Source organism: Pleurodeles waltl, chromosome 10 (genome assembly GCF_031143425.1).
Source record: "Pleurodeles waltl isolate 20211129_DDA chromosome 10, aPleWal1.hap1.20221129, whole genome shotgun sequence".
NCBI lineage: Eukaryota > Metazoa > Chordata > Amphibia > Caudata > Salamandridae > Pleurodeles > Pleurodeles waltl.
Window position 1 is genome coordinate 1020601404 of NC_090449.1, and position 23913 is coordinate 1020625316.

General features: G+C 44.9%; 1 protein-coding gene across 3 annotated transcripts in view; it reads left to right on the plus strand.

The window, feature by feature from the left end:
• Positions 1-257: 257 nt before the first annotated feature.
• The window catches only part of MTURN (maturin, neural progenitor differentiation regulator homolog), a 163622-nt gene continuing 139966 nt past the window's right edge, over positions 258-23913 (plus strand). For 2 of the 3 annotated variants that reach the window (XM_069211940.1, XM_069211939.1), the window contains exon 1: positions 258-622. In XM_069211940.1, the coding sequence (XP_069068041.1) occupies positions 461-622 (162 nt within the window). In that variant the 5' untranslated portion in view covers positions 258-460. The remainder of the gene's footprint in view (positions 623-23913) is intronic. The other variant, XM_069211938.1, reaches the window with a different exon arrangement.

Sequence of the window (23913 nt, forward strand, 5' to 3'; positions counted from 1 at the left end):
AGATAATACACTGTACACGTCCGCTACCTCTATATACGTGATTTACTTTTTGGGGTGGAGATGTGCTAACTGATAGCCGTATTATCACTGCAATAATTTTTGCTTCCAGAGCAGCGGAGACCCAGGCCCAAATGACCTCACTTTTCCACGATCTATTTCAATGCTGCGCACCATAGTCTTTCTTCTTCCAGAACGTGTGTATTTCTTTCACGCCCATGACCAGCCTTCTCTTGTTCTCGCCAGGGGAGTCTCCCCCGCAGTGTTGTGCGTAGTCCGTCTTCTGTGTCGGCGGCCCGCCCCGCAGTCCGCGCGTGATCCGCCGTCAGGCAGCGCGGGTGCGCGCGCACAGAGACTCCCCACCGCCGCCCCCACCCACCCGGCCCGGAATGTAAACAAGCGCCTGCGAGTAACGGTCAGCGATGCTGCGCCGCTGCTGACGGACCCTCGCCCCCGCCCGACCATGGACTTCCAGCAGCTGGCCGACGCGGCGGACGCCTGGTGCTCCGGCACCCCCTTCCAGCTCATCGCCGCCGAGGAGACGGAGCGGCGCATGGACTTCTACGCCGACCCCGGGGTCTCCTTCTACGTGCTGTGTCCGGACACCGGCGGCGGGGAAACCTTCGTGAGTGGCCGCATGGCTGACACGGGCGAGGGGAATGGGGTGTTAAGGCGCGGCGGCGCCTCTTGAAGTGAATTTTAATGGGCACGCTTTGGCCCACGGATTAAGCTAGAGGGAGACCTACGAATATTATTATATCAGTGCATATATATAATGGTTTTATAATGATTACTTGTATGTCTCTAAATGCATACCTATGAGCGGACCACTCTGCTTTGCAGTGAAAGGAAGTCGGACAAATCATTCAGCAGATGTGCCCTAGCGCACAAGGAGAGCCAGGACAGATAGGGCTGGGGCACTGACCTTGCCAGGCCTTGGCTGTTGGTCCTATGTGGTCCAGGGCCAGTCCTTAGCATGGGCGAGCTGGCACACGCCGCTGACTTTTAGAGCGAATCAGGAGCAGCATACAGCAGTCTTCCCTGAAAACTGTAGTAATCACTGTTCTGAAGACTGTTTTTCCCGTTTTTTTTTCTGTTCACCCCCTCATTTCCCCCATCTCACCAGTTTTACGAGCACGCTGGGTAAGGATAAGTGGGAAGAACGGCCAAATTCTAAGTTAAATTAGGATGCTGTCGGAACAAAGACCAGCTCTGATGAGACCTGCCCCCCTCACCCCAATTATAAGGCAGAGAACCAAAGGCCAATTACGCCAGTTATAAGAGGGAGAACAAAAGGCATCCCATCTTGCGGAGAGGACAAGCTTTTATTTAATTATTATCCCGATCGGAGACATTGTATTATTTATGAGTAAGAGGAGGCCATGGCAATTGCCATGTGGAGTGGTCATTTGCCACCAGGAGGATATGATGTTAATGCAGGGTGGTCTATTGCCATATACCCTGGTCTGATACTCTGTCATCGAAGGGTGATTGTTATTATGGATAGTCTCATTCTCGGATAGTTCCATAGGTGTTCATTTCTGGGCTTGCGACATCGGGAAGGGTGTCATAAACCGTGATGGGTTGTCGGATATAACCTCTTGGGTACTAAGGGATGGAATCGTGACACCTCTGTTCCTTAACCGTTGCTTTTCATCGTCACTAAAATCGGGGAAGGCCTGTTGAATCTGCTGCCCTCAACAAATAACGTGTGCAATGTCTGCCACCTGGGAGGAAATGTTATTGCTGGCAATGAGGTTTTAAATATTAGTACTGCCACCTAGGATGGTCAGGTATGCAATTTTTGCTACCAGGCTATCCTACCATCCGTATACCACATCAAGGATGATGTTACACAAGAACATTAAAATCATGGAGGTCCTTGTGCCACGAGAATTAGTTCTTCCTTTACTGTTAGTTGGACGGACCTTGTATTCCATCACTTGGGAACCTCGTGTCATCATTGTCATCATTGGGGTTCCCTGTTAATCATTTTATTATTTGGAAAGCCTGTTGTGATTAAATTGCTACCAGGGCAGTTTTGCATGCCACTTGTAAAGGTCCTGAGCGTCATGTTAAAGAGTGATGTTTAAGTTGCACTGTGCCATGCTTCAGAGCATCACTGTGCTTATAAGTGAATGAAATCTGGGAAGCAGGTCAGTTACTTTCATGGTGATCATTACTATGAATCCATTTTGAACATGAGGACGATGTCCTGGAGACGAGCATGATTTCCTATTGTTGGTCTTTTGCAACTGTGCCTCCTTGTATCTTGTGATTTTCCTCTTCCCTCAATGATTCAACATAACGATTGTTGGGACTGGTTAATAAGCATATTGTGGTGCTGGAGCACTTTATCATTTACCTTAGTGCAGTGGAACCAACCATCTCTTACACACGTGAGATCTTTACTAGCAGTTTTAAAGCCATCCTATTGTCATAGCCAATAATCTGTCTGATTTTGAACTTGCTGTTGTTTGTACTGTATGTTTATTTGGCACGACGGTTAGCAGTAGTCCTTTAATCAAGCCCCACTAAGACTTAATCATGGAAAAAACAACCTTTTTCTAAACCTACTGTTAGGATAAGGTTTAGGGAAGTTGGTCTCATGAATAAGTCTGAGGTTTGTACAACTGCGGGTATTGGAAGATATCTACCACTGCGCCATTAAGGAAGCACTAGTTAGATCCTACTCAAAGTTGAATTCATCAGAAGTGGTTAGTGAGTTTCTATTTTGTTGTAACTAGGCAGGCTTTCTACCCGTAGAATTAAGCTGCACATTCACATCTGCCAAATTGTTTATTAAAATGCAATAGAATCAGTACATCACCTTGCATGACCGCAAACGAATATGTTGACTTTTTAGATGACATTCATTTTACCCGATTTTAAGGTTTTATACTTTGTCAGGTTGAAATAATCCTGTTCAAACACGCTTGATCTGATCTATGACTGTAGTCAAGGGCCTCTCGTGGTGGGCTCATTTTGACTGGGCTTCTTTCTTTTAGTAAGCTTCACATTTAGCCTTCAGTCCACGCAAAATCCAGATCGCGCTATTCTTTTATCACCTTTTGACCAATTAATCATATTGAATGCTGCTTTGTGTGCGAGGCTGAGGTAAATTTTGGCAAAAGTAGGCCTGATGCTAATCTTGATTCATGGTTTTACTTATTTAGTGAAGAGCTTCAATAGCTGTGGTCGACTGCTTTAGTAGAAAGCAGCATTTGTAAGGTAGATAGTTTTGAATTCGATATTCTGTGGAAAGGTAGACAGAAATGACATTAAAGATGGGGTGATGTGACGATTACAGCCAGCTCCATAATTTTTTGTTGCTACATTGTTCAGAGTAATTTTATGTTCTGGCCTTGTTTCTGTTGGAACTCATGGTAATGGAGATGCAGTAGTCCACGGAGGATAGGTTTTAGCCCAGATTATTAGCGAAGAATAATTAAGGAGCCTTGTGATCTTTTTAAGTGGTTTGAGTTTAAAGATTGTAGACTTTATGGTTTTTGTTTATTTGAGGGTGAAGGGTGGATATTGGTTAAGTGTAATCCCTGGTCATAAACACGTAAAGATGGAAGTGGTCCAGTGGCATGAAACCAGAATAGAAAATAGTTGTGGCATGCTAGTTTATTGGAAAGTATCCATCAGCATACACATTGAATTCGTTTTCATGGTTGCTTCTGCATTTCATCCGTCTTGTGTGTATTGAAATCCATCCGTAGTTGTAAAATCCCAGTGAATGAGGTGAGTTTGTTGGGCGAGTGTTATGATAATTTATAAAAAATAACAAGTTCGTCGAGATCCATTTAAAGATAGTTTGCTCGAAGGTTTTGGTTTTAATAGTATAGAAGAACGTGCAGTGCATGTGCCTTGATGTATGTGAAATAATCGTTCTCACATTTGGTGTTCCATGTCGTATTTGAGAAATTTGCAGGATTCCTTAGTAGCACGTCTTCTAGATTAGTCTGTTAATTAGTAAAACAGGTTTCAATAATGCATGTGAATGTTGAGTGGTGATAGTGGAAAAGAGGTTATTTAACCTTAGCATTTCACTGTTCTGTTACATTGATGAGAACACTTCCTAGTAAGAAAAGAAATATAAAACTGGAGTGTACTTCATCTGTATATGATGATGGGTACGGTTGAAACTTGGAATATATTATTACAAATATATTTCAATTAAAAACAAAAACCGGAGTGCACTTTGTGCACAGCGCCCAACCATTTGTTTCGTACAACCCAGCCATTCTTGCCACTCGGCCTCACCTCTCGTCATCCCACAGCGACTACTTCTTCCGTTTGTTCACAAAACACGCATAGTCGCTTTTGGATACAAATGCAGCAGCCCTTTATTATATAAAACATATTCCTTGATTCTTCCATCCGTACACAATCGATCACAACTTTTTTGTCGTTTGATTAAACAAATCATGTATTTAGACAGTCTAGCACCGGTCTGAGGGAGAGACAGAGTAGATCTGCGGCTTAATCCTACCACCAATTTGTCCGTTCCTGGCCATGTGACCCCGGCCGCCAGCAGGTGCCCTATACGCCTTGTCAATCCCTGTTTTCTCCCAAGGGACCATGCCGTTTGGCATTCAAAGGCCCCTGGGCCTGCAGGTGCCCCTTTCTGCCCTTCTCTGGGGTGCCTTGATCCTCCTGTTCATTTTACTGCACCTCCACATTCACGTGCGACTTCGCCCTGCCTTCGCATCCCCTCGTACCAGAATTTGGTGTGGATGGGTTAGCCTTTGTGTTCGTTGCTGCCGAATGTGCGGCTGGGGCCACTTTGTTCTCCTTCCGGTTGCCATGCCCAACCTGATTGTCTTCTTCATGCGTAGCTAGGTCTGGGCCTTCGCTATTACCCAGTCATTCTTTCCACTCAGTTGCACCACACGTCCTCCCATAGCAACCACCCTCCTTGTGTTCACAAAACATGCGTAGTCGTGTTGGTGAAAATGGTTGCAGTCCTTTATTATATAACACATATTCCTTGCTGGGCCCTCTGCTCTTTTGGCCAGTTGGCTAATTCCACCTGTTTGTTTTTGTGTGTGTGTTACCATTTAGGGGAGAGGACCACCACCTCCCCCCCCCCCCCCCCCCAAAAAAACCTCCAAACTATTCTTTACCACTTCCACCCTAAAATTATTCTTTACACAATTTTTACCTTTACCCACCGTTTACTGCCACCAACAATTAAACTGTAGAAATGTTCTTAGAATTCTTAAACGCTAAAATTACCCTTACCACCTCTAAACCTTAATATTTCGTTCTTACCACCCTTTGACACTATCCTAAAATTACGTTCTTACCACCGCCCAGCCCCTAAAACTATCCTTACCACCCTTTACCACTACCCGCCCCATAACTATAAACATATAATGCATTTACTATGCGAGGTTAAGGCACAACAGCGTGCCCTTTGTGGTAAGGGTATTGTGTGGTACATGGTATTTACTCCCCCTCCCATTCCCGGACCTTAGATAATCCACTTGTCTGAGTGTCTTACTTCATCGGTGCAGTTCGAGAGAGATTTTCTTGGCATGGGGGCATTCTGTCTCACCCCTGCCGCTGTGGAGTCTCATATTTTCACTGCTGTCTTGGGATGGTTCCTACCATTGCTGGCCTTGAGGGGCAGGTTGATGCATCGACACGACGCCCGAGAGCGAGCTCCACACACCGTCGCTGCCATCGCCTCGGGGCTCAGTATTTACTGATCTCCGGAGAGTATTTTGGCGCCTGCCATCTTTAGGGTTTCGTATCTTGTCTATGTGGTCGGGAGGCATTGAGGACCTCGGACGTTGTCATTGATGTGACGGATGCTTTTTGCACACTCTCGCCATCAGACTGAGGTTGCATCCCATTATCCACTCAAAAAGCATTACTCGCTCAGCCTAGCCGATCACGAGCACCATTATCCACGGCGATATTTGCTTAGTCTCACTCGACGAAGTGCTTTCCAGGAACGTGAATTATTTATTGGCTAGCTGCAGACTGTTGTTCCTGTGAAAGGTCCAAACGCCAAGAAGCGTGTGTATAGCTGCGTCGGGTTGCATTCTTTTAACTGCATTGCCGTTTGAACTGTAAAAGTGCAGGAAGGGAGGTTCATGGAGGAAGGGTGAAAGAAAGAATGGCGGGACGGCACAGGAAACCGCGCCAGGGAGAAAACAGGATGGATGGTTTATAGACTAAAGGACCCTGAGGAGGACCGGAACTTTACCCATCCTTATGCTTTTGTATTGAACTTGAAAATGCGCGGTGACTTACTAACTCTCATGCCTGACGTGTGACTGATGGCCGACCCCTTCACCAGATGGCTTTTCATCAATCTCGTCTACGCCATTCTTTCAGAGGCCATTATATTGTGACCAAGTATACAGGCCTTTCAACGTCACTTCCCTAGCGTGTGTCTTCTAGTCTACCGATCTTTTCAACCTTTTAATGTCAGATCTGTAATGTGGCTGCTTCAGCCCCTGGGGTTAGCTGCGTTTGGGATAACCGTCCGGCTTGTGGACTTAATTTAACCCAGCCCCGTAATCTGCACTGAAGCATGGCCTTTTTGCACCAGTGACAGTATAAAACTTAGCTCCTTTTTTTGGTATGTATTTGCAAAGTAATAAATACATAAAGAAGTGACCCATATTAACAACTTTGTGTTTGGTATTTCCTGTCTGATTCCCATTAAATGCAAAAAGAACAAGTGATGGACGGAATGCTGAACAATGTCAAACATTCACCCCTAGTACAGAGATCTGGGCCTAAATCCATCGTTTTTTTTTTTTTGCTGCCCATGCCGTTCCAGTTTGGACCCAGCCATATGCAAATCAGTCTTGACCCTGTTCCCCATGGGAACAGTTTAGCCCGAACTGCCAGGCCAGGTCTTCACTGGACTGGAAACCAGCATCCTGGTACCGGTTTTGGGGTTACAAACTGGGGTGGCATGGTGAGCAAAAGAACGATGGATTAAACCCTGATCTGTGACTGGGGGTGAGTGTTTGCATTGTTCAGCACTCCGTCCATCATCCTTTTGTGTTGCTAAAGTTGCCCTAAGTGGGAAGGGTAGGCCCAGACGTGGGTCCCTTGCTCACTGTGCCACTGGATTCAAGCTAGCCTGGCTGATGAAGGGGGAAACCCTGAAACCGGTCCCAGGATGCTTGTTTCCGGTCCAGGGAGGACCTGGCTTGGCAGTTCGGGCTGTACTGTTCCCATGAGGAACAGGGTCAAGACTGATTTGCATACGGCTGGGTCCAAACTGGGGTGGCATGGTGAGCAAAAGAACAATGTATCAAACCCAGATCAGTGACTGGGGGTCACTGATAAAATCATGCTATATAAAAGCAAAAACACGTTTTTGTTTTCGAAAACACACATTGCCACCAGTCTTTGCACTGAAAGGAATAGCTTTATGTACAGCTTTATGCACCTTGTGAAAGAGCAGAATATTAGCCAGTGGCTGAGGTCAGCTGACCTATTGCCTAATCCTCTGTGCTGAAGAGCAGAATAAAACTCTTGAATGGCACAGGTACCCACTGGCTAAAGGGCTGGCCGTAATCCTCCATACAGAAGTATATTATATAATAATGAGGTTATACGAAAATCAAAAGTCCTAGAAAGTAGTTGCCACAAAGTAAGTTCTGGATGTATACAAGCCGTCTAATCAAAAAGATTGTAATAAAAGTGTGCTCCAAGCAGGGGCAAACGCAAGAAAGGTAAGGAAAGCCATCGTATAAGAAGCATAAAATGAGATTAAAATGACAGCCAAAGATAAGCAATGTACTGATCCAAGGCCCTCCTTAAGTAATGGTATTGTAAACAAAAGGTGTTTGGCAGCAACAGCTGAAAGCTATCCCTAGGCTACACCTAAAAAAACAATACTGACAGCGTAAACGAGCATTGGCATTGCAACTAGATCTGGTTTGCATTTTCACTTTTAAGACAGACCTGTTGACTTTGCCAGTGCTTGTTTACATATAGTTGGGGGTGTATTTCTCTGAATGATACAATGCCATTACGTATCCCACCATGCATGATATATCCACAGTTCCTTGCGCTCTATATTGCCAAAGATCTGCTTCTATTTACTTAGGAAACCTGTGGAATGTGTACTTCAGAAATAATCCCACGAATAAGCTAATTATACATTTTATGTGACCACACAACCTAAGCTGAAGTCAAGCAGTCCGTTTTAAAAGGACAGGCGAGTGAACGCTGTCAAAGTAGCTTTCAAAACCCCTGCTAACCTCACCAAATAAAATTCTAGATCGCTTGTTATTGGTGATTGTTTGTTTGATGCAGAACGGTTGATGCGTCCTGTTGAATTCTCTTCCCTGGATGGCTCCTGCGAAGTATTGTGCATGCTCCAGGACAAAGAGATATATTTTACGTCTTCTCTGTTGAAGTTCACGGTTAATACTTAATCATATTGCTACAAAGATGTTTTTGTTACAGCAACATTTTCAAGGAAACTAAGTTCTGAAGAATGGAACCTGGAAAACTAATCACCTCTTAATGTTTTTGTTTCGAATCTTTGGATATTCTGCTCAGGCAGCTGCTTTTCACGGTGTCTGCTTGCATTAGTGACGTCATGTATTACTGCAGGTGAATGCTGATGCCAGAATTGCAGATGGTAAAAACATTGAGTACAGGTTTTCATGAAGTGTTGAATGCTCCTTTTACGACAGCTCCCGATTGCGCTTCTGCGGCTAGAATATTGTTTTACGTTATTCTGTAGGAAAAGTTTGTTTCCATTTCTACAGGTGCTGCATTTTTCCATATAGATCTCTCTTCAAATGTAAGACGACATCTGTATTTCCGGATTATGGCCTCTCACTGCGAGTGGTTTTGATATTTCACACTCCGTCCATACAGACTCACAACCCGTAAGAGGTGTGACCTCAAGATCTCAGCCTCCCATTCGAGAATATTAAACCAGTCTCTTGTCCGTAATCTGACATTTTATCGCGACAGTACAACTAGTGGGAAGTATCGGGGCCCGTTAGTGTCGCTAACCCACTCTTGTTGTCACACTACAAATGGAGAATCTTGAGGGGGAGCGGGTACTGTCGTTCCAAAGCCATCCCCCCAATAATGCTATTTTTGATGCTGAAGTCCTTCATGGTAATGGTGACCACGGGCTCGGAGTCCTACTTCTGTTTGGGCAGCCCCTTCGATGATGGGAGTGTGGAATCCTTTCATCCTCTGGCCTGCAGATGTTGTATTTTGAGGCAGACCGTTTTTTCTTCATCTGATTTCTGATGCTTCATCACCCTCCTTAGGCCGAGCTCGTTGTCCGAAAGTAACGTGAGAATGTGTGGGTTCACTGGCGCTGTGCTGACTTCCCTACTGCACCCGTGGCACTTTCGCCCTCTGTCTGGGAGTCAGTGGCGTAGTAACTCTCCAGGAGACGGTACTTACCTTAACAGGATAAGGTCAACCCTAAAGGGCAAGCTCAGTTTGTAAGTTAGAAAAAAACAAAAAAAACAATCCTCACCCGAAATGGTCCGTGTGTTGTAACGTGGACATCCTGCATTTTACATAAAGAAAAACAACGTTTCTCAATTCAAATACTTTCTGTACGTTCTAACTAACTTGTGTTGTGTAAGGAAAGGATTGGCGTGGTGAGCCGGCCTCACTGCTGCTGCCTCAGGGCTTGATGGATTCTAAAGGCGTTTTGATTAGACAATAATCACACCTTTGTTAGTTCCCCCTGCAGGGCCCGTACTGACGCCTGGGCGCTTTGGATGCCTGGCGAGTTTGTGGCTAACACATTCCACACTGCGAATACCTACGCATGAAACGGTTCACTGGCTATGCTGAAGTCCAGTAGCCAGAGTGTCTTGAGGCGTTGAGCAAGCAATGAAATGGGACCCACAGCTTCTGCATTAATTGTCAAATACAGCAATTATCATGGTGTAATGGGCACCCGTGCCACTGCACCTGCTACACCAGTCGCAGCCGCGCCCCTGGTGGCAACATTCCTGTTTCTTTGTGTGCCTTTCCCTTCACAGTGACATTCTAACCTGTCCTTACTATTTCCATTTGTTCCCTAGCTTGTCAATCTTGTGCTCGTCTGTCCCATCCAGCATTGCTACTACCATCGCTTAAATTATCTGGCCATAATTAAATTATCTGTTCCCATTGCTTGCTTTTCAAGCGCTACTTTTTTCATTTTGTGTGAAGAACTGTGGGGTTGTTTTAAAGTGTATATATCTTTTTGTGCACAAATAACGTGTAACATTTTATACATGATACTACATATATAGACTGAATTAATATGACTGGAATTGAAACAAATTTCATATGTGGGTCATGTATGGACCTGAATATATATTTTTTCCTTAGTTAGGCCGCATGTCAGTATAAACTCCTTTTTGAACAAGATGGATGCAATCTTTGCAAGCAATAGTAAGCTGTTGACATAATGGTTTATTTCCACTGCAGTATTTAATAAGTCTCTATTATTAATTGTTTCAGCTACAAGCCTTACAATAAAAAAAAGCAGTATACATAAAACAAAGGAATAAACACATTTTTAACAAATACATCAGAGCAAATATCATTAAAATAAAGAAAAACAGATAGCGATGTAGCTCCACGCAAGGCAATTCACTATTTCATAGAGCCACACCCCTCATATGCATATACAGATACAGTACCCTTGTCCAGGCATTAAATACAGCTACCAGACCCAGCCCCCGTTTGTGCAAATATACTCAGTGAAAGGGATACACGGGAAAAAGTGCTTGTGCATATAGCAGTCAACTACAGCAAAACATAACATAAAACGCAGCTACAAGCCCCCATTTGTGCAAAAGATACTTTAGGAAGGGGATACACGGAAAAAAGTGCTAATACATATAATAGCTACAACAAGACATTAGGTTCAACTACTGTAAATGGCTTATTGCACTGCAGTAGTTGTCTTGCTGGTGTGGATCTTGCCATGGCGCGGATGTAAGATTAGAACAAGTATCTGTAGGAAAGTCTTACGAAACATTTAAACAATATTTGTTTGAACATCTCCTGATGACATTAGCAAAGACGTTGGTAAATAGATTTTTTTAAAAAAATCAGATGCTGCTTATGTGTTAGTGTAATGATGTTTTATTTTTGTTTTTCTGATTAGCTAAAGAGATGATACTTTTGCTGACCTCAATATTATTGTGCAGCTTTCCTAATTTAGTATGCAAGAATTGTGTATAAGAACCTCCTTGATTTTGGGGGTGAGCCAGAGATTTTCCTAAGTTTTCCTATGCTGCTAGGGGCAGTGTCCGATTTTGCTTCCCATTAAGACTTAGAATATTTTCTGATTTTTACATACTTTTGTATAGCTTTGCCTCTGTAAGGCTTCACAGCATTTACTCTCCCTTGTATTTTGAACTTATTGTAATAAAACCCTTTAACTTTTCATTGATCTAGAACTCAATTATTGAGTGGACCCCATTAGTTAATGAACTGTTTTTACTCTGCTAATTGATGTTTGGGGAGGTGCCTGAATGCAGTACACACTGTCTCATGAAACTGAGGTTTAACAGTCTCCAACCCAGGAGTAAGCTGTGGAAGAACAGTTCTGAGGTACATTTTGGGTGTCCAAAATTTTGAGTACGTTTTTCTCCCACAACTCTCATGAGTGTTTGTTTTTGAGTCATCTCCCTGGTTTACATCTTTGCCATTCTCCTCTCCCTGTAGCGCTTGCCTGTGTGCTTCTCCCCATTGCCTTTCCCACCCCACCTGCGCCCTCCATGTTGCTTCAGTATCTCTCCCATCCTCCCTTGTGATGCTTATCTCACCGGACTGTGTATCTGTCTCTTACCCTCCCCATGTTGCTTTCATGTGCACCAGCCCCATTCCTTACACGGACCACTGTGCTGCTTTGCTCCCCTCTCTTCCCCCACTACCACCACCATTGCGTTGAGGGTGGTATGATGGAACCATGCATGTCTTTAGAAACTCGTCCATTTTTTGTGAGTGTCAAGATGTCCTCTAGCAAGGTAGGGTTTGAGCCATGTGGCACCTTCACTGCGCCATGTTAGTTACAGACCCTTACCTAGTCTGGCTATGGTGTCTTGTGCACATCTACAAGTCCAAGTCTTGCTTGGACTATGGCCCAGAAGGCTTTGAGGGCGTGGTCCGTAAAGCTGCTTGCAGCCTGCCAGTCAACGCCATCCAGTGTGACTCCTCGGAGGTACATGGTCCCAGTCAAGGAGAATGTCATGGGACCGATCCAGGAGCCCCAAGTCCTTTTACCATTCAAGGTCCTCGGGACACTCTGGAAAGAGGCACAAGAAGAAGTAGTAATCCAAACTGACTTTGTGTTGGTGACACAATGACTTAGGGTCATCGGCCTTCCAGGCACAGGTCCCCGGAATCAATGCCAGGTCTGATTCCACGCCTCTCTCAATTTCTGGGATGCCCAATGGAGTCTCACAGATCTGATTCTGGTCATACCCAAGTGACTTTCACTGGCGCCCATCACAATACCGATGCTCCCTGTGCCAGCCCCATTCTGATTCTGGACACGCCGATGGTGCCTACAGATGCCAGATCGCTGCCTGAGCCTTATTTTCAATAGCAAGGCATGGATGAAGAGTGGGAGGGTGTCACTGGACCCTATAGAACACCAGTTAAACAGGATTATGGACTGGTATGAGGAACTAGGGGAGGCCAGTGAACTGGTCACCTCTCCAGATAGTGCTATTGGCGCTCCCCCCTCCCCACCGACCACAGCAGCTACAGAATAGGGAGCTTCCAATGAAGTGGTGGTACGTAGGGCAGTATGGAGGTCCTTGACATTCAACTACCCTCGGTGGCTATCAAGACAAACCTCTTGACTGAAGTGCTCCATCCTGGTGCTTTCACTTCTGAACACCTCTTCCCCTTTAATGAGGCACTTCCTGACATCCTTCTGGGAACTTGGTGAGAAATTGGTAGTCCAAGCCTCAACTTCCACAGCGCATTCCCTCCCACTCCCCCAGACAAGGAATCCAAAAGACTGGACCAGCTTGGGAAGATGTTTTCTTCCACCAGAGGTCTGTGAACACCTCATGGTTATTGGGCTGTTTCGCGCACACCTTGTGGGATACGGTTTAGCAAGTGCTGCCACAGGTCCCGGAGGAGGCCCAGGCCATCATCTCCTTAGTGGTGAAAGATGGGAGAGACACAACGAAGTTCACCATTTGATGTGGCCCAGCCACACAGCTGACTTGCTGGGCAAAGAGGTTTCGTCGACGGTGGCCTTATACGTCACCACGCCTAGTTGAGAACATTTGTTTTTTTGGGGGATGCCCAGGCAAACCTTATGGACATGCCCTTCGGCACTCGTTTGTTTGGCGAGAAAGCAGACTGCGCTAGAGCGCTTTATGGATTCTTATGCTGAAACCAAGTCCTGGGGCCTCTCGGCGACCCCTGGTCCACAGCCTGCTTTTCGCCCTCTTTGTAGCCACAGAAGGGGTGTACCACTGCACTAGTCCTATGCCAGCCACAATCCTGTGCAAGCTCCCCAAACGATGCAAGGAAATGGGTGTGGTGTCTTCAGACCTAGAGGTCTGGAAGCCGAAAGTTGTCCTTCACCCAGCCCTGGCAGCTGCAGCCTCAAAGCCCTCCTAGTTTGGTTCTGCAGGACCATGCTTGCCTAGTTGGCGGTAGAATTCAACATCCTCTCCTCCACTGGCAGGCCATTACATCAGATGCTTGGGTACTGCAGATAATTCGTAAGGGCTATGCCTGCCTTAACAATCCTTTCCTCCCCCAATGCTGCTAACATTCGCCTGGCTGGCGGATGATCACTTCTCTGCTCCGAGACGAAGTTAAGGCTCTTGTGGGCAAGGAAGCCATAGAAAGGCTTCTTATATCGTATTGTAATAGTATTTATATAGCGCTTACTACCCCTGATAAGGCGACAAATCGATTTTCGGCGAGTAGCACACTATCCGGAATCCAAGAGGAATTAGTGGTTGATTAGTCTAGGGAAATTTGAGTTCAGTTTTAGTATTTTTTTTATTTTTTTTTATGAGTTAATTTGAGAAGAGGATATGTGAGTTTATTAGTTGCATTGGCTAGACTAATGGAGGGATAGAGGAGGGAAGAATCCAGAAGTTTTTTAATTGAGAGTTTACAGTAATGGGATAACTAAAGGAGAGATGGAGGAGGGTAGAGTCTGTGGAAAGGGTTAGGGAGGTCATAGTAGCAGGAGGGATTTTGGATGAGTCAAGGTGAGATAAATGAGGGAGAATTTATTAGGGTTGTTTGGGAGATCATGGTAGTAAAGTGAGGTTTGGGTTAGCTAGATATGGAAGAGGAGGGAAGAGCTTTGGCAGGGTTATTTTGGAGATGAAAGTAGTAGAATGGGTTTGGGATGAGTCAGAGTGGGGATGGAGGCTAGATTGATAGACATATGACATGGTGATGGTTAGGACCAGTAAATCTTACAAGAGTACATTTATTTTGTTTATAAAAAAAATATATATATTTATACTTGTTCATTATTTTATTTTTTTACTTTAATTTACTTATTGATTTTATTGTATTTTTATTTATGCACGTGTGTGTGTGTGTATATATACATATTTAATCGTGAGTAAATATACATTTGTTAAACAGGTTTAAAGAGTGTGTAATTTGTTATGACACAGTAGAGATACATATTTCATAAAGAACTATACAAATCTAAAATATACACATTCAGATTAAAAATATTTAGCAATACAGGCATATGCAGTCCATTGCTGTTTGAATTTGGTGGTTATGAAGGAAAGAGCCAACTCTTATAGTTATCTGTGGATCTTATATTTTGGGGTAATGAATTCCATAGTTTGGCTGCTTGAACGGAGAAAGATGTACCACTGTAGGAGGCTGGCCTGGCTTGTAGTGGGTACCAGAGGTACTTACACCTTGTGCCAGGTCCAGTTATCCCTTATTAGTGTAGAAGAGGTGTTTCTAGTAGCTTAGACTGATAGAAGCTAGCTAGGGCAAAGCAGCTTAGGCTGAAATAGGAGACATGTAAAGCTCCTACTATACCACTGGTGTCATATGCACAATATCATAAGAAAACGCAATACACAAAAGTACTAAAAATAAAGGTGCTTTATTTTTATGATAATATGCCAAAAGTATCTCAGTGAGTACCCTCAGTATGAGGATAAGTTATATACACAAGATATATGTACACAAACCAAGATTATGCAGGTAATAGCAAGAAAAGTAATGCAAGCAGTGTAAAGTTACAGTAGATTGCAATAGGAGCACATAGGTATAGGGGCAACACAAACCATATACTCCAAAAGTGGAATGCGAACCACAAATGGACCCCAAACCTATGTGAGCTTGTAGAGGGTCGCTGGGACTGTAAGAAAAAAGTGAGGGTTAGAAAAATAGCCCACCCCAAGACCCTGAAAGGTAGGTGTAAAGTGCACCTACTACCCTCAGAGAGCACAGAAGTCGTGATAGGGGATTCTGCAGGAAGAACAAACACCAGCAATGCAACAACAGTGGATTTCCGGACCTGAGTACCTGTAAGACAAGGGGACCAAGTCCAAGAGTTGCGACAGTGTCGAGAGTGGGCAGGAGCCCAAGAAATGCCTGCTGAGGGTGCAAGGAAGCTGCCACCTTTTGGAAGAAGCTTGGTGTTCTACAAGGACGAAGAGGACTAGGAACTTCCCCTTTGGAGGATGGATGTCCCACGTCGTGAAGAAGCTTGCAGAGGTGTTCCCACGCAGAAAGACCGCAAACAAGCCTTGCTAGCTGCAAGGTCGCGGTTAGGGTTTTTGGATGCTGCTGTGGCCCAGGAGGGACAAGGATGTCGCCACTTGGATGAGGAGACATAGGGGGTGCCCAGCAAGTCGGGGAGCCCTCGCAGAAGCAGGCAGCACCCGCAAAAGTACCTGAACAGGCACGTAGAAGAAAAGTGAACCGGAGTCCACCTGAAGTCACAAAAGGGAGTCCCACGACGCCAGAGGACAACTCAGAAGGTTGTGCACTGCAGGTTAGAGTGTCGGGGACCCAGGATTGGCTGTGCACAAAGGGAATCCTGGAAGAGTGCACAGGAGCCGAAGCAGCTGCAAATCACGCGGTACCCAGCAATGCAGTCTAGCGTGGGGAGGCAAGGACTTACCTCCACCAAACTTGGACTGAAGAGTCACTGGGACAGAGTTGCTGAGTTCCAGTGACCACGCTCGTCGTGCTGAGAGGGGACCCAGAGGACCGGTGATGCAGTCTTTTGTTGCCTGCGGTTGCAGGGGGAAGATTCCGACGACCCACGGGAGATTTCTTCAGAGCTCCTGGTGCAGAGAGGAGGTAGGCTACCCCCAGAGCATGCACCACCTGGAAACAGTCTAGAAAGCCGTCCGGATGAAGCGATACAAGGTTGCTAGTAGTAGTCTTGCTACTTTGTGGCGGTTTTGCAGGCGTCCTGAGCAGTCAGCGGTCGATCCTTTGGCAGAAGGTGAAGCGGGAGATGCAGAGGAACTCTGGTGAGCTCTTGCATTCATTATCTGAAGAATTCCCCAAAGCAGAGACCCTAAATAGCCAGAAAAGAAGGTTTGGCTACCTAGGAAGGAGGATTGGCTACCAAGAGAGGTAAGAGCCTATCAGAAGGAGCCTCTGACGTCACCTGCTGGCACTGGCCACTCAGAGCAGTCCAGTGTGCCACAAACACCTCTACTTCCAAGATGCCAGAGGTCTGGGACACACTGGAGGAGCTCTGGGCACCTCCCCTGGGAGGTGCAGGTCAGGGGAGTGGTCACTCCCCTTTCCTTTGTCCAGTTTTGCGCCAGAGCAAGGCTGGCGGATCCCTGTACCGTTGTAGACTGGCTTATGCAGAGATGGGCACCATCTGTGCCCATCAAAGCATTTCCAGAGGCTGGGGGAGGCTACTCCTCCCCAGCCCATCACACCTATTTCCAAAGGGAGAGGGTGTAACACCCTCTCTCAGAGGAAATCCTTTGTTCTGCCTTCCTGGGCCAGGGCTGCCTGGACCCCAGGGGGGGCAGAAACCTGTCTGAGGGGTTGGCAGCAGCAGCAGCTGCAGTGCAAACCCTGAAAAGGCAGTTTGGCAGTCCCCGGGTTCTGTGCTAGAGACCCGGGGGATCATGGAATTGTCCCCCCCAAAGCCAGAATGGCATTGGGGTGATAATTCCATGATCTTAGACATATTACATGGCCATGTTCGGAGTTACCATTGTGACGCTGTACATAGGTAGTGATCTATGTACAGTGCACGCGTTTAATGGTGTCCCCCGCACTCACAAAGTCCGGTGAATTTGCCCTGAATGATGTGGGGGGTACCTTGGCTAGTGCCAGGGTGCCCACACACTAAGTAACTTTGCACCCAACCTTCACCAGGTGAAGGTTAGACATATAGGTGACTTATAAGTTACTTAAGTGCAGTGGTAAATGGCTGTGGAATAACATGGACGTTATTTCACGCAGGCTGCAGTGGCAGGCCTGTGTAAGAATTGCCAGAGCTCCCTATGGGTAAATGGCTGTGGAATAACGTGGACGTTATTTCACGCAGGCTGCAGTGGCAGGCCTGTGTAAGAATTGCCAGAGCTCCCTATGGGTGGCAAAAGAAATGCTGCAGCCCATAGGGATCTCCTGGAACCCCAATGCCCTGGGTTCCTCAGTAACATATACTAGGGAATTATATGGGTGTACCAGTATGCCAATGTGAATTGTTAAATTTAGTCACTAGCCTGTTAGTGACAAATTTGGAAGTAAAGAGAGCATAACCACTGAGGTTCTGGTTAGCAGAGCCTCAGTGAGACATTAGACTTATGAACACCTGGGTCCTGGCTAGCAGGATCCCAGTGACCCATCATAACCACACTTACAACATAGGGTTTTCACTATGAGCACTGGGCCCTGGCTAGCAGGATCCCAGTGAGACCGTGAAAACACCCTGACATATACTCACAAACTGGCCAAAAATGGGGGTAACAAGGCTAGAAAGAGGCTACTTTGTCACAACCACTGATACTCTTTTTCTTGTATGGTGGTGTTCTAAGGCGAGGTGCCAATCTTGAGCGGAGGTTTCTTTGTTGAATGAATTTGGTTATTTTTTTTCTGATTAAAAAAAACGGCCCTGTTCCATGTGCAGCTTTGTGGGTGATACAAAGCAGCTTGAAGGTGGATCTTCTGGCAACAGGTAACCAGTGTAGTGCTCTCAAGGCAGGGAAGATGTGGGCTTGTGGCTTTACATGCAATAGTGGGCTGGCAGTGGAGTTTTGAATATGTTGTAATTTTTTCATAAGAGTTGATCCATGGTAGAGGCCATTGTCATAATCCAATTTGGATAGTACGGTAGCCTGCACCTTGTGTAGAAATCCGGGGTAGGGAAAGATGTGTCGCAGAGCCTTCAAGGTGATGAAGCTTGTTCGTGCTAATTTGTCCACTTGGGCATTCATAGTTAACTTGGAGTCCATGGTAATTCCGATGTTTTTAACTTCCTTGCGGAGGGGGTCTGAGATCATCAGACCAGGCGCACAGTGGGTCATTTTTCCAATCACCACATTTGAGTATTTCCGTTTTGGAGCCATTTAGTTTGAGATGGCTCCAAGTCATCTACTGATCAACAGCTCTGAGGCACCTGAAGATTTGTGAGTTTTCCATGTCTTTGGGGCATTCCAGTTTAAGTAGTGTTTGTGTGTCATCTGCATAGCTGTAGCATGCAAGCTGAAAATCTTTGATCAGTTCTGGTAACGATATCATGTAGATGTTGAAAAGCAAAGGTGAGATGATCGATCCTTGGGGGACCCCTGCTTTTGTGAGATAGGGTTGGGATGTGATGGGGGAGAGTAGATAACATTAGTTCTGTTTTGAAGGTAGGATGTAATTCAGTCGAGAGCAGTCTCCTCTATGCCGGCTTCGTAGAGTCTTTTAATGAGGCTGTCCTGGTCAACTGTATCTAAGGCAGCTGAGAGATCCAAGAGAAGTAGTGCAGCAACTCCATTGTGGTCAACTGTGTTTTTAAGACCGCTCCAGATTGCTCCGAGGGCTGATTCAGTGCCTCTTCTTTGGCTGAATCTAGTTTGGTAGTCTGAAAGTATGAAATTGTATTCAATGAATTGTAACATTGGGGTGAATGCTGCTCTTTCTATAAGATTGCCCTGGAAAGCTCCATTTGTGATTGGTCTGAAGTTGTTGGGGTCCTGTGGGTCTAGGTTTGTTTTCTTTTATAAGTATACCTTTTTCAGGTCTTCAGGAAAAGTTCCTTTAGTTAAAGAGTTGTTGATGATTCTTCTTACAGTTGTGGCAGCAGATGTAGATAAAAGAATGTTCTTGAAGATGAGTGGTGGACAAGGGTCCGAAGGGCAACCGGAAGGCCTGCTTGCTTTGACCAAATCCATAAATTCACCTTGTGATATTTGTTTGAAGGACTGTAGAGGCTGGGTTGGTTTATCCTTAGAGGGGATTTTAGGAAAGGAGTTGGCACTGATTTTTTTTTTCTGCTTTAAATAGGGGTCCAACGTGTCTGCCTTGGTTGTGTAATGAGTTGCCAGTTTGTGAAATCTTGAGTAGTGGGATGACCTCATTCCATGCAGTTAAGTTTTTGAAATTCATTGAGAATGTTAAAAAATTCTTTGGTTGCAGATTTAGCATTTTGTATTCTGGGTAGTAGCTTTTTTGATTGATGATTTGTATATTCAGTTAAGTTTGTGTAGCTGCAGTTTGTCTTGAATGTTGTTTGTTTTGAGCCAGGTCCGCTGCAACCTTTCGATTTGTTGCTTTATCTTTTTTAGTTCTTGGTTTCTCAAATGTGTTTTTCTTTTGTCCTGTTTAGTTTTTCTAAGTGATATTAGGATATCAAAAGCTTCCTGTAGCCACTCAAAGTTTTGGAACCGAATTAATTGTATCTAGATTTGTGTTGTGCATTTCTAACTCAACAAAGTTGAGTTTGCTCCATGGTTGGTAGGTGCATGTATATAAGTAGTTGTGGGGTGTGTTGATTTGGGGTGCTTTATGTCAGAAAGTTATCAATTGGTGGTCTGACCATGTGATTGGCGTGTTGTTATGAATGGTAACCAGTTCAGGCTTAGCAAAAACTACATCTAGTATGTGTCCAGCGATGTGTGTGGGATTGTGTACAATCTGATGTTGGTTCAAAGTCGACTAGGCCAGTGGCGATAGCTTTTGGATGGGGCATATTGGGTTTGTCAAACCAAATATTTAGGTCCCCAAAAATGCATAGGTTTGAGTATAATGTAATAAGGTTTGAGACTGTGTCTAGAAAAGTATCTGGGAATGTTGACTTGTTAGGTGGCGGTCTGTAAAGGAGGAGAAAGTTACAGGAGGAAGTTGGAGTAGAGTGGCATCTGGTGAGGAGGGCTTAACAACCCTGTATGGAAATCTCTGTTTTACTGAGATTCATTGCTTGTTTGAATATTATTGCTAGTCCACCTTCTCTCTTGCTTATGTGGTTTTGTGTGATGGTTTGATAGCCCCAAGGAACGGCTTCATGCAACACTGGGGCCATACCATTTCCCAACCATGATTCTGTTATGAATAGTAAGTCAGGTTGTGTGTCTGTGTGCAGGTCGTAGAGGTGGTGCTTGTTTTTTGAGAGTGATCGAGCATTTATAAGCTGGCAGTTTAGAAAAAGTGCGTTCATGGTGGTGGTGTTTTGTTTAGGAGAAGGGTGAGCAGTATATTTTGAGCTTGTAGCCGGTGTGTTAGTTGTGATAACTGTGTGAGGGTCACAATAGTCCTGTTTTTCAGTATAGTGTTCCTCTTCCAGCATGCTCAGGAGGCATTTTGTTGGGCCTGTGTGTGTCGGTTGTGGACTTGGTGGCTGAGAGAGACACGAGGGGTGTACTTTTTTTTTTGTAGGTTAGCCTTATTATGCAATAGACAAGGGGATGCAAAGTTGTTAAGAGCGGCATGCTGTGTATATTGTTTGTTTAGTGTGGAAGGAGTATGGTTAGGGGTGGTGGAGGAGCATATGGATCATAATGTAAGGCTCTAAATTGTGCAGTGGATGAGAGGCAGGTGAATGAATGTTGCTGTGTTGGGGTGCTTGTGGTAGATGTTTGTGAAGAGTGAGAAAGTAGGGGTAAATATAGGTCAGGATTTATATTCTTTGTGTAGTTATGAGGGTGGGAGTGGGTATGATGGAAAGTATAATGAAAGTTTGTGTTATTTTAATGTGCTGATGTATGTGGTCTGTATTGTTTTTGTGGAATAGTTAGAGGGGGTATTGTAGTGGTTTTCTGTGAAGGATTTGTATGGGAGTTAGTACTAGTGAGGGGAATTAGAGTATTACAGGGAATGTTGATGTGTTTTGGTGATGAGTGCATGATGTATGTAAGAGGGAATGATGTGTGTCGGAAGTTTGTGTTAGTTGTAATGACTGGAAGAGGTAATATGTGTGGTGGAGTGGAATGTGAGGATTGTATGGTTGTGTGTAATTGGTGAAGAGAGTGGAAGGGTGTTGGTAGATGGTGTGTTGGAACCTTGAGTTTAGGTATTGTCATGATAAAAGGGGATCTTTGTGGAGCAAATGGAGGATAGTGCGGTTGGTGTGTATGAACACGGTGTGTACAAACAGTAAGTGTGTACCTGGATGGCTGAAAGTAATGTATAAAGTGGTTTTGTGTTGTGTGAGCAATGAAGGTGTTTTACTGTTGTAGTTGTGTGTGTATAGGTGTGGTATATGGGGTTTTGTGTTGGTTGATGAGACGTTGCAATCTGTATGAGGTCTGTTTGTGATGCAAGAGTTGGATGTCTTTGCTGATAATGTGTTTGCTTGTTGATAGATGTGTATGGAGTAAGGTCCCTTTTTGTAAATGGCAAATTGGGCAGCATTTCTGTCCCTAGGCCCCACCAGGCCCAAATGGGCAACTGCCCTTTTCCTCACTGCTCTTAACTCTGCGCCTGGTCTGAGACTCCCTGAGCCCTAAGCTTAAATAGCCCTACTATCCAATAGAAACCTAGACCTAACCTTAGCAATCAGATCTGTAACCCTAAATCTCACAACCAATGGGAGACCCAACCCTATTCACCAATCATACTCCTAATCCCGACATCCAATCACAAACCCAACCCTAAAAACCAAGAGCAAATAGGAATCTCAACCCTACTAGCAATCATATCATACCAATTATATCAGAAGTAGGCAGTGGCTGTACTTCCAGCTACTTTCTGGTACCCAAAAAGAACAAGGGTCTTCGTCCTATTCTAGGCCTACAGATCGTAAACCTCTTCCTCAAGGAGTAGACATTCAAGATGCTCACGTTGGCTCAGGTCTTGTCTGCCATAGACCTGGAAGACTGGTTGGTAGCTCTGTACTTGATGCATATTTTCATATTCCCTTCCTGACTGCCCAAAGGCGTTACCTGTGGTTCAAGGTAGGCCACGAGCACTTTTCAGTTCAACATGCTGCCATTTGGCCTTACCAGTGCCCCTCAGATATTTACCAAGTTGATGGCGGTGGTCGCAGCTTATCTGTGCAGGTCAGAGATGTCAGTCCCACCTCCAGACTACGGCGAACCTTCTGCATTTGCTGGGGTTCACTATAAAGGTGCCGAAGTCGCACCTGACTCCCTCTCAGATGCTATCTTTCATAGGAGCTGTTCTGGATACAGCACAGTTTCAGGCTTATCCTCCCGAGCAGTGAGTCCAGGATATGTTCGGCTTTGAGGCCAATGTTTTGGCCTCTATACGTTGGTTATGGGGAGACTGACTCTGAGGCTGCTGGTCCTCATGGCTTCCTGCATCTTCCTGGTAAATCACCACAGATGGCATATGTGGGCACTTCAGTGGGACCCATAGTTCTCTCTACAGTGCACACCTGAGCAGGCACGCACACTTTGATTTCTCTCTGCGCAGAGACCTACAAACACTGTGCACCACAGAGTATTCCTCTGCATTTGGAAAGTGTTAATTGGAGGCTTTGTAAAGCTGCCTTAGTTGAAGCTGCGCTGCTGAATGCATTTAAAAGACATGTTTTTGTATTTAAAAATGCTAATCGAGGAAGTGTTGACAACTGCAGTGAAAGCCCATCCTGAAGCAGCAGTCCCAGAGCCTTCAGTGCAGAGTCCAAAATGTGAAATACCTTGGGGAATTGTGGCAGTTCCCAGATATAAACATTCTTTGGAAGCTAGGGCAGTCATGTGTCAGCCATCAGTAGCTTCCCAGAGGCTGTAACTTTATACCTAAATAAAGCCCATCAGTTTTGGACACTGATAGTTTTAAAACTCACCAGCAGACAGGGCTGTGTATTTTCACAGCTGAAACTCTTCTTATTTAAAAAAGTGACAAAATAGTGCCGCAGGTGCAGTGGTGTCAGGGCCCAGGTCTGCACGGTACCCCCTGGTAGCTCCTAAGTGAAGGTGTGATTCAAAACTCCTCTGATTTTCATTGTTGCATATTTTCATAGTTTAAAAAAGAATCTGTAAAATTGATCTTCTCAATCCTACTACTTAAGTAATTATCTTTTCAGTGTCTTCCATCCAGCGTAAGGGCTAGTTTACACGACGAGGTACCACATTCCTATATCCTTATAGTCAGGGCAACTAGAATTATTTGGCCAGGGTGCACCAAATTATGTGGCAAGGTGGTCTGAATTATGCGGCAAGAAAGGGCAAATTGTGCTGCACAATCCTGCACATTTTGTGATAGTAGTGCTTCCTTATTTTGGCATTTTTCCACAGTTTAACAGTGTCTGGACAAACTGATCACTTGATTAGTAACAGTTTAACAGCCGGATACAGCAGTAAATAACAGAAAGGGGGGGAGGGGAGGGCAGTCAACCTTTGCAAGTCTTCCGCTGTATGACAACATGCGTTGCTGTATTTTTAGTAACATATGATCTGTTTGAACTAGACATAATTTTTTTTTTTATTTTTTTTTTTTAAATCGGCAGACTATGTAGCAAATGATGGATTATATGGCAAATGCGGCTAAACCACAAATATGTGGGAA